The sequence below is a fragment of the Cryptotermes secundus genome, unplaced genomic scaffold, assembly GCF_002891405.2.
Source record: "Cryptotermes secundus unplaced genomic scaffold, Csec_1.0 scaffold310, whole genome shotgun sequence".
Classification (NCBI taxonomy): domain Eukaryota; kingdom Metazoa; phylum Arthropoda; class Insecta; order Blattodea; family Kalotermitidae; genus Cryptotermes; species Cryptotermes secundus.
Window position 1 is genome coordinate 270,257 of NW_019734354.1, and position 11,809 is coordinate 282,065.

At 37.5% G+C, this 11,809-nt stretch overlaps 1 protein-coding gene across 6 annotated transcripts in view; it reads right to left on the reverse strand.

Annotated features, from left to right (window-relative positions):
• Positions 1 to 245: 245 nt before the first annotated feature.
• LOC111868839 (agrin) overlaps positions 246 to 11,809 on the reverse strand; it is a 922,237-nt gene continuing 910,673 nt past the window's right edge. For 5 of the 6 annotated variants that reach the window (XM_033753190.1, XM_033753193.1, XM_033753191.1 and 2 more), the window contains 4 exons: positions 10,477 to 10,656; positions 7,061 to 7,250; positions 5,302 to 5,449; positions 246 to 1,072 (listed from right to left, as the gene is read on the reverse strand). In XM_033753190.1, the coding sequence (XP_033609081.1) occupies positions 912 to 1,072; positions 5,302 to 5,449; positions 7,061 to 7,250; positions 10,477 to 10,656 (679 nt within the window). In that variant the 3' untranslated portion in view covers positions 246 to 911. The remainder of the gene's footprint in view (positions 1,073 to 5,301; positions 5,450 to 7,060; positions 7,251 to 10,476; positions 10,657 to 11,809) is intronic. The other variant, XM_033753192.1, reaches the window with a different exon arrangement.

Genomic DNA, 11,809 nt, shown 5'->3' on the forward strand with positions numbered 1-11,809 from the left:
ACCAAGAAATCTTAAATCAACTGCAGAAATAATTTGCTGCAGATTTCAGTTATGTACAAAGAAAAATACTAAATTAAAATAACAATTAGAGTAATATTTTAGCAAACAAAGGATATCCAAAGGAAAGGCAATGAGTACCAGTAGTTTGTCTCTCTTGATGGAATGTTTCATATCTCTCGTAATATGAAGTAACATTTGTAACCTTTGGCAACGTTGAAAAAAAATTACATTTGGCTTGCAGATAATAAGTTGATAATCTTTCGTGTTGCGTTTAATCACAAGTTCTCTTCCTCCATCCATTTTCTGCCATGTAAAAACGCAACTTATGTTATGACCTAAGTAAACAGTTATCTCCTATCTGTGATAACTCTTAAAAAATCTATGATGTTAGAAGGGGACATTCTGATATCAAATACTAATTCTTGAAAAAAATTAAATTCTTCTTTAACAATCAATATCCTTCTTTCACTCATTCACATCACTTCAGTCTGAAATGTTTGATCAATCATCAGTATTAAAGACACATTTATGCACTGTGTGTGTTGACATACTGAACACCCTGATATCATACTGATTTTCATTTTTAATGCTTTCGTATGCTTGTTCACTTTATCTCACCGTATTTTGCAATGTCCAGAGCAACAAAGTGCTTGTACTATTAAGGAATTACGTTCAATACTCACATCACCTTGTTAGAGCAAACTGTTATACACAGAGGAAAGATATCTTTGTTTATGAGCTGAATTTGCACCAAAGTGCATCCAGTCATAAGATTCCTTCATCTTCTCTCATAGGCAATAGAGCAGTCACAAATCACTGTCTTGGAAAGATTTGGTGTTGGGTAGCTCCTATTGCACGACATGTCCTAACATGTATTCTTGTCAACACAAAATGACAAATTATCTTACAGATCAGACATCATTATCATGACAGAAATGGATAACAGAACGATCATTTCCAAGCCTGTTGAGCATGTCTAGTGGTTTCCTGGATACTTTAACTACATCCATGCAGCCTTTGAATCCTAAGTAGTATGGCGCTGGAAGTCCAGAGGGGAGTGTGGGTGCTCCACCTGCAATATTAACAACAATTTTAAGTGCATTATACAGAGTGTTTCACGACTTTAGGGCATAACTGCAGGAGGTGATTTCCTAGGTCTTTGTGATCAAAGAAGTTCATATAAACATGTGTCTGATTTTGGACGGTTACGGAGTTATGGCCGTTTTTAACTCAGAATAGAAGGTAATGATTACTGACAATAAACGGAACAAAATAATAAACCAGCATAATACATGACACATTTAAAGTATGAATGTAAAGTTAACTTCGTGAAATTACCTTTAATTTGAATTGATTGGTGCTTAAAGCTGATTTTCGAAAATGCCACCGCCAGCCAAAACACAGGCTGCCACTCGGATGTGAACTGCGCGGGTAGCACGTAGCAGCTTCAGCTGGTTGTTTCTTATGTGGTCAGTGGCGTCCAGAATGCGACCGAGCAAAGCATCTTGCATTGCCACTTTCGCATTGTAAACCAGTTCTTTCATCCATCCCCACACACAATAATCCAATGGGCTTAAGTCTGGAGACCTGGCTGGCAATTCGTCGCATACTCATACATGGACTGCGGTGTACCATACGAAAAATGCCTTCTTCATTGACGCCTTCATTAACACCATGCTTGGCTGCAATACGAACGCTGGGAAGTCTACCGGTATCTTGCATTGCCTGGTAAACTCCAGTAAACATCTCCAGTTTGGTATTCTACGGTTCGGAAACTGTTGCTGATATTCAGCTATGGCAAGAACTGAGTTACTGTCACAAAACCTGTACACATAAATCATATCTGCGTACTCCTCAAATGAAAATGTAAATGGCATTGTGAACGTAACAGACGCACCGAGATGAGAACTGTTCTGAACACCAGTAGCCGCCACACTGGTCATGGCCGGATATATCAACCCACCATGCCTTAGGTACCTCTCAAGTGTCAAGATAATGAGAATGCTCTGTCTGTAGCTGGCTAAAAATAGCGACCTGCCAGATGACAGACGCGGTTCACATGAAGGCGTGTACGGGAATGAAAAAACGGTCATAAATCCGTAACTGTCCAAAATCGGACACACGTTTATATGAACTTTTTTGATCAGAAAGACCTAGGAAATCATCTCTTGCCATTATGCCCTAAAGTCGTGAAGCACCCTGTATATAATGTATCATCTTAAAAATCTCATATATAACTCTTTCCAGATTACAAAAGTGTCTTATCATATATTCAGCTACAAGCTAAGTTTCAATCTTCATCATCAGGCCACACACATGCATGCATTCACGCACACTTATTTATTTATTTAAAGCACACTACAAGTATTACATTTATCGCATGTACACAGCAAACAGTTCTATTTTCCTGGATATAACAACATGCAGTCTGTTTAAAGTCAACCAATACTTTGGCCTAATATGTTCACGCCATCTCATGGTTGACGAGTAATCTAAGTAAGAAAGGAGTGTGGTGCAGGAAGTAAGCAGAGCTCTGCACGCAACTTTGATTGCTGCTTGCTTCACACTTCTTTCATGCTTAGCTTACTCTTCAACCTTGAAGATAGAGGCGATATGTTCATTTGAAACACTGGTTGACTTTGAATGGACTATAATGTAATGATAACCAAGAAAATAGAGCTCTTCATAAATATGGCTGTGAGAAACTCAAATCCATATAATAATCTTAGTATATCTGATTAAATTTAAAATCTAAAGCTCTTTAAAACATGAATATAACAGTCATAAATTACAATCATCTGGCAAAAGAAGAACGTTTTCTTCATCACATGCACAATATGGGTTACAAAGACAAAACAACGCCGTCCAGTGTGACTAATGGAGTTTTTACTTCTTGAAAACTCAACGCCCTTGCATGTAGTAAAAACTCCATTAGTCATACTGGACGGAGTTGTTTTGTCTTTGTAATTTGTTAGTGTGATGGACCAGAATGAAACAAATCAAATATAATATGGGTTGTTCATGCATTTGGTGTTTCTAATTTGAAAGTTGTGCATTTTCATTCTTTAAAATGTATGGTTTGTGTCATGCTTTTTGTGTAATAATACATATAATTTATTAATGTAAATGTAAAAGTTTTAGGAATATATACAGTCTGTATTTATATCATAAAATTGTCCCTGTCCTTAATTAATTAAGCATGATGCTGTAAAGGCATACGGGGAAGTTGAAATACAGTCCCATGAATTTCCATGTTACTAAATTTATAATATTTGTGTTGCAATAAGTTGGGTTTAAGCAGGAAGTATGAAGAGTGTAGTTTATGGGTTGCCTGGAGACAGCCTGATGCTTCAGAGGAAAGTAGCGTCTCCTCCTTCAGAGTCAAAGTAAGCTAAGCAAGAAACCAACAGAAGCAGGTGACTAACTCAGCTGATTTCGAGATTGTTTCTTCAAAATATAGGGACTTCCCCCAACTACATGGCATTACAATCCAGAAGACTGTGTTCTTCATTGTGTAGCACTGATTGTTTCTAAGGTCACAACATATTTTTATTTTAAAGCCAAAATTATGCCAAATTGTATTTAAATTACTTTTTTACATGTGCTGTGGGGGCATATGGTAGCATAGCTGGTTGTGGCACTATGCTACAAGCCGGAAGGTTGCGGAATCAAATCCCTATGAGGTCAACTGGATTTTTTCAATTTACCTAATCCTTCCAGCCGCATTATGGCCCTGGGGTTGACTTAGCCTCTAACAGAAATGAGTACCAGGAATATTCTTGGAATGTTCTTGAGGGTAAAGGGCAGCCAGCATGTAAGGCTGACAATCTTACTGCCATCTATGAGCTGATTGTCTAGAAAATGTGAGAACCTCAACATCTCACAACCTTATGGGTCTCCATGGCCTGTTACACGGATACCATTACTTTGCTTTTACATGTACTGTTGTAAACACCTTTGGATTACACAAAGCTTCAGCCAGATAACACATGTTACCTTAAGTTTTATTCCATACTACACCATTTGCACCATTCTCAATACCTTTTAAACAGAATTATCTTTAATCTGTGTCCATCCATTTGTACATCAGAGGCAAAAGTCCAAATGATGGTATCCTAGCTGGTGAAGCCTAACGCTCACCTGAACAGTGATGACAGATGATTGTGGAATATATATGATTATAGAGTTTTGATCTTACTGATTTTATAAAACATGACCATAAAATTCACAACACAGACAATAAATTCACTCCTATTGGAATCAGGGATAAATATTAGTTCTTTAAAATGCAGATGCCAAGAAGCTGCACCAAGAAGGGAGAACAGATGTAGTGAGATGTTGCAGTGTAGAGTCTACAGTGAAACGTTATACCAGTGGTATCACCAAATTCACCAGTATTATCTCAAAGGCCGTGCAATAGCTTAAGCGGTTAGTCGCTGGCTTCCCACCGCTGCGGTCTAGTCAAGTGGGATTTGTGATGGACAAAATGGCGCTGGCGCAGGTTTTCCTCGAGTACTTCGGTTTCCCCTGCCAATCCTCATTCCATCAAATTCTCCATAAACATTATCACCAGTACAGGCACAATAGGACATATGGAAGCTGACGTGCTGAGGGGACCTAATATGGATTCCACCTCACACTATGTGAAATCTTAACTATTGTAAACAATTTTAAGTATTGTAACTTTATTCTCTTACTGTAATCAGCCAATGTACAGTAACTGACTTGTCCTATATCATGTAACAATGATCTATAGAGACGAAATAAATACATACATACATACAAAAGCAATTTGAACCAAAACTACATTTTGTGGGAAATTATTACTTTGAGATTGCATATGCACATGCATTAGTGACACTCAGTGGTAACTGGTAGTATTACTACTATTCTGAGTACATTACCCTTAGTTAAGATATTCCAAAAGAGGCCAACAAGTTCACGTTCATACAATACATCTGGCAACGTACCCACTATTTTTATGGTGGGTAAAATGGTAAAATGCATGTTTTATTACAAAATTAAACTGAAAAGAATGCATAAATCAGCTTCACTAATAATATGGAAGTTGGTGGAAAAATAGGGCTTGTCTTATGGAATTTCACAATATTGACAAATTCTCATGAATACATCTCTTCCACAATGTGGGAGCATGCAGTACTTAAAAAGAAACCATGAATTAAAATAGACTGTACAAGCACTGAACCCCTATCTGTGACAAAAGTCAGGATTATAAAATTATTACATTGGCACTGTTCATCATGCTAATCTAATATATGAATTGTTTAAAATTAAACTCACCTATCCACAAGCGAGCATTGGTGTTGAGCAATGTGGCACCAGGATCTGCCACGCCCCTTGCAGGTGACTCATCATCTATCTGCAGCCATGCATGTCTTTTGCGGCGATGTGCTACCAAGGTGTGCCAAGTTCCATCACTTACAAGAACCTAGAACAAAAGTCTTGAATCACTTCATAGGAAAAAACAACTTGAAAAAGAATTAATGAAAAACTGAAATAAAAATATATTGCAATTAGTTAGTTTTTGGTGAGTTCTGAGGTTCTCACGGTACTGACCATTAAGATTATTGCCTTTATGGATGGACACCATGAAGTCTAGTAAATATTTATCAACATTTCTGATGAGGCTGCTGCCTCCATCTTCAGAACAGAAGTGTAACCTGAGTGTGGAAGAAACAGTATGGATATAGGAAGTGGTAGGTCCAATATTCTTTATACTCTTCTCCTTACTTCTACTGGTTCAACCTACCTCTAGCTATAACCACGTAATTTCTTTCACACACAGGGTACTCTTCTACCAAAAGTCACGTTCCAGAAAACAGCAGTCTTCAAATTTCATTATTTGTTTTTCTTCTTCATCTTCTCCAACTTTGGATGCATTCTTGAGACAGGGATGAACTCTAAAGAAAGTACTGCGTGAGGACATCTAAGATCCATAAACTCTGGAGTGTGGGAACTGCAGAAATACTGTAGAGTGAACCACGACAGCTACAATAGTCGAGGCACCAGAGACTGCTGAATTCTGTGATTTAATGCTGTGTAGTCTATTGAAAGTCAGCTGATGTTTTGGAGAAGAATGTCATCAGGGCTGAAGAATAAGCCAAGCAACAAACCAACATGAAGAAGGCAGCAAGAAAAGCTGAATACGGACACAACAATTTCCTCTGAAACATTTGTTCCCTTTCAGAATTCTTCATAAACACTGCTGTTTGAACTACTGAGGAACTTCTGGGAACAGCAATGCCCACATGGTGCATTATGAGGCTATATAAAAAAGCATGCCAGAGAAATTATTGTTTGAGCCCACTTGTATGTAGTCTGCTACTATGGTACAATGAGGAACTAAAAAGAGGACATCAGAAAGATACTTTGGGGAGAAAGCAATGAAGAAAGGGAGTGAGTGAAAGCAGGGAAGGAAAATTGAATGGCCAACTGTAATCCTTTTAAGATGAGAGTATCCAGTGCCCAATAAGTCTACTTCCTACCAGAACACAACACTGTCTCTTCTTCTGACAGTAAGAACTTATTCCTAGACTGGAATGTTTCTGCAGTACAGGGCATGGAAGGGCTGTGGAACAAAGCCTAGAGGACAAAGCAACACTCGCATTCTGGCTCATGGAGTGGTAGATTATTCAAGAATGCTACATCAGCTGCAGAGAATCTAGGATTCATTCAGAAATTATGAGAGAGTGACATGGGAGCAACATAGAAGAAGGTGTCATGGTCTGTTTCAGTTTGTTGCTTTGGCTTATCTGAAAACACTTCATTACCAGCAATGGTTACGTAGCAATGAAGGATGGGAAGAAAGGATACAGAAAAAAGCAGTAATAAACTATTTTTAGATCTGACACTACCAATTTGTATGGAGGTATTCAGTAAAAATGCAGACAATTAAAGGCAGAACAGACAATTCTTTGCGCTCAGATTTAAACTAAGAATATTACAGACATGAAGTAGGGATACTTACTGCCATATTAAAACATTTGATACCAATTTTAAATCATAATTTTTAGATATATGCACATGATAGGCACTTTACCTTGGAGCGGATGGCAAGGAAACTGTGTTGTCGACCAAGATTAAAGCTAAGCTCTGCATACCCATTCACCAAGGCAATGGCCAGGAAGTCCCCAGAAAGTGTCCTCCCCTTCCCCAACCATAGAATCAGACCATTTGATTCAGTTGTCCGGAACTTGAACTCATACCTGTTTGTTCTTTCACCTTTTTTCCTGTAAAATATTGATGTCACCATGAGAAATATTGTCCATTATTCTCAGAAGAAAATTCTTATGGTAAATAAAAAGAAATGGTAATACCGTAATATATGGGCCGTTTCTATAACAATAGAAGAATGTCTGTAAACATTCTTATGGCAACGAATACAGGTAACAATAGAAGAACTGCCATTACTATGCAATGGCCAGTGTACATCTCCCCCCTTAAGAACATGACAACAACAGGGAATCAACTATTCTGAGTGAAAGAGGTTTCCTATGCGGTCTGTGCCACTTCGCAATATTGGACAAGGCAAAGCCCAACAAAGAAAGTATAAGAGGCTTAAACTTGGTGGCAGTTCAAGTGACTAGACTGCCATTGGAGTGGAAGCTACTAGAAATAGGGCATAATTTGCTGTACTGGGCCTGGACTGACAGAGGTCCTGTATACATTTTATATACATTTATTAACATGTTTAACATGTAAAATGTAAATATCCCTTACATTACGGCAACTGACTTACTACTGTAGACAATGGCTCTGACAAAGGCAGACTTGTCCTCTTGTCAGAGAGGGGGCCCCAAAATAACAAGCCCTTAACTGTCAAACAGTAATAAATATCTGATCATAAACCCCAGACTTGGCTCGTCACCAAGACTGACTGACTATCAGTCACAATGTGACTTTGACTTTGAGGAATAGAGCAGATTGGAACTAGGAGTACAGAAGAGTACAAGAAGTCAGCCTGTGAAGATATAACAGGTGATTTGAGGACTCTTATGTGTGCTGTAGTGCAGTGATATCTGGAGTGTGAGAGTTATAGTTCCTGTGTTAGAATCCGTTGCCAGGAAACGGACAAGGGAAACTTTTCAAAGGAATAGCCATTGTTTAGATCTGTTACCTAGCAACGACTTATTAAAGCAGATAGAGAAGACTTTATTTTGTGTTATAATTACAGTAATCCTGAAGTGTTATAATTAACTGTAGTTATGACTGGTGAATATCCAATAAATTGACTCAGTGATCCAAACCACATCCATTAGTCACTAATACACATGACAATATTGTCATGTATTAATGACTAGACATAGGCTTTGGATTGGAATTTACTGAAGACTTATAAATTGTAACTACAAGTGGTCATAGCACTCTTGCTAATTCATACACGCAGTTTCTCACTACACCCCACCTAATTATTCTCAATTTTCTATGTCTTCATTAGCCATTGCCTGGTAACAGATCCAAACAATGTTCTCTGTTGGTATCCTTACTGCTTCGCAACTAACTCAAGTGTCACTGTCTTCGACAGTTCTTCCATTGTTGCATGAACATCTGTTGCGCTATAGTTGTTCATTTAGTTGTTACCTTGCAATTGACCATGTAATGATGTCACAGTATATGTGTGTGTATTGAATTGAATTGAATTTATTTACATTCTATAAATCCTAAGCAGGTTAGTACCTTTGGATACAGAACAAGTCAAAAGGTTACATACATAAGTACAGGCAATTTTAGCTTAAAAATTAATATAACTTAATTTTACATCATTCTCTATTTACATTGAAGTATTCATCTAAAGAGTAGAAGGAATGAGCATGTAGATAATTCTTTAACTCTGATTTAAACTTTTTAGTATCATTGCCCAAGTTTTTAATACTTTGTGGCAGATTGTTGAACACTTTTATGCCAGTAAAGTAGACTCCTTTTTGATATACTGATAAAGTTGATGAGGGTAGGTGGAAGTTATATTTTTGTCTAGTATTCATGTTATAGACATCAGAATTTAATTTGAATTTATCTTTGTTGTAAACAACAAATAAGAGAAGCGATAATATGTATTGCGATTGAAGAGGTAGAATTTTTAATTTCTTAAATAATTCTCTACATGAATCTCTACTTCTACATCCTGTAATGATTCTAATTATATTCTTTTGTATTTTAAAAATTATTACACTATGTGAAGAGTTCCCCCAAAATATTAATCCATAGTTCATAATAGAATGAAAGTAGGCATGGTAAACCATCTTCAATGTTTCCTGTGACATAAAAGGCTTAATTGATCTCATCGCATAGCAAGCTGCATTTAATTTAGGTATAATTTGTTCAATATGTATTTTCCAAGACAGTGTACTGTCTACATGTATTCCAAGGACTTTTGTATCAAGTACTTTACAGATTAATTTGTTGGCATAACTGATGTCCAGATCAATTTGGTGGTTGTTTTTAGTTGTGAATGATATGTAATGTGAATGTGTGTGTATACATACTCAAATATCTTTATAACAAAGATCTCCACCTCCATGCAATAGACTCTGGGTCCTGGACATATACAATATGAACTATTCATGTAGTCTATAAGTTCTGAGATGGGTAGCTCAGTCAGTGTAATGAACAGTCTATGAGCTGGAGAACTGGAGAATCACAGTTCAATTTTCAACAGAGGCAGAGATTCCTCTCCTTGCACCTGAACCAGGTTGGTTCTTTGGTCCACCCAGCCTCCTATCTAATAGGTACCAGGAGTATTTCCCAGGATATGACATTAACTGCTTGCACAAGTCTTTCAGAAATATGGAGCTACACCTCCATATGAAGACCAAGGCTCATAGTGGGCTGTACTGTCAGTCACATTTATGAAACTTCTATGTAACACAAAACTTCCTTTATGTGAATTCTGCTACCAAGAAGACTTATATTTACTGCAACATGAGATGAAAATGGATAAATAAAAGTAAAATGAAACTATTTGTATGTGATGGCAAATACTGACTACATGCCACATATCCAAATATTACCAACCCTCACAGAATAGAAACAACCAATCAAAATATAAGGTTCTTCACACAGTGTAAACCACTCTGTTCTTCTAGAGCAGTTAACATAATTATCATCACACAGCTTAATTGACTGCTATATGTTAATATCTTAAAATAAAACTGCATGAATGCCTATGCACAAGCAAACACACTCAAGTCTTTTATATTGCCTGTTGGAATTTAGAGGTTAAATCTGCAGCATAAGCCATAGCTTTCCTAAGTCTGATGGCAAAATTGTTATTTTTTCCCACAGCAAGGCAATATTAACTTCCCAATTAGTGGTCATGCACCTCCTTGGTTTCCTTCATTCAACCACAACTTCAATTACTATAAACCACTTGTAGAGACAATTGTATATAGACAGTAAGAGGAATTTCCTGCTTCTATTTTGTTTGAACTACATTATTATGATATAAATTTGACTCACCCAATGTTAAAAAACTCAGTATCATCCTCATCATACATGTCATCCTCCTCATTCATATCATATTCCTCCACTCCTTCCACTTCCCCATCCATAAACTCTTCCTCTTCTTCTTCCTCCTCCTCCTCCTCACCCTCCATATCTATACTTGTATAGTTAGTGTCTAGAGTCATGTTAGTAGCACTGAAGGAGTGAAGCAGGTCTGTTAGTTTGTTAGTCACAGGCCACAAAAACAACTATGATTTGTCCTAATTCAGCACAAGTTGCACCAGGTCTCACACACTTAGGACAATTTTTCTCATTTCCTGAGGAATGAAAAGTTTACCAAATCACATCCAATGTCCATGTGTCTCTTTCATCATCTCTAGATAATTTTTAACCACCTAAGATTTTCATTAAACTGTGGATGAACACTGTGGCATCAAGCAATATCCCTTTGTTCCATCAATAATACCAATACGACAGCCACGAGTACTTCTGAGATGAAAGTGATTCTAGCACAACTTGATGCATAAACCTGGTTTTGTGTAGCAACTAATATTTGAGAAATATGTAACATCCATAATTTGTGCACATCATCAATTATTAATAGACTAACCAATCAAGGAGAATAGGATAGGCATGGAAAGTAATATGGAGAGGAAACAATAAAAAAAAACCCCACAAAATTTTGCTAGGAAAACTAAGGAAAGAGACCATTTGGAAGATCTAGGCATAGATAGGATAGTAATATTAACGTGAATCTTAAGTGAAATGGGATGGTGTGGACTGAGTTCATCTGGATCAGTATAAGGTGCAATGGTGTGCTACTGTGAACGTGGTACTGAACCTCTGGACTGAATAAAAGGTGAGGATATTATTTTTTTTTTCTAAATTCGCTTATTGGGGGGTGGAGTCCAACTGGGTCCACTTGGCACGGCGGCCACTGATTGGCCTATTGTAGCCTGCCCCGGGTGATTATGATGATGGAGAATTTGGTTGAATGAAGTTTGGCAGTGGAAACTGAAGTACTTGGAGAAAACCCGCCCCAGCACCACTTTGTCCACCACAAATCCCACTTGACCAGACCTGGAATGGAACCTGGGCCGCCACGGTGGGAAGCCAGCGACAACCGCTGAGTTATGGTGCGGCTGAGGAGACTATCTTAGTAAATGTTTGTTTCTCAAGAAAGTCTGCTTCACGGAGTAGATATATTTACAATACTTCCTTTTTTTAAAAGCATGTTTGCCAATATTCTCATATTTGGGTTCTAACTCAGGGTTGAAATGTATAGTGTACTGGTAAATGACATAGCAACTTCTGACCTGAGTTCTAATAAGTTTACCAGTATGCATGA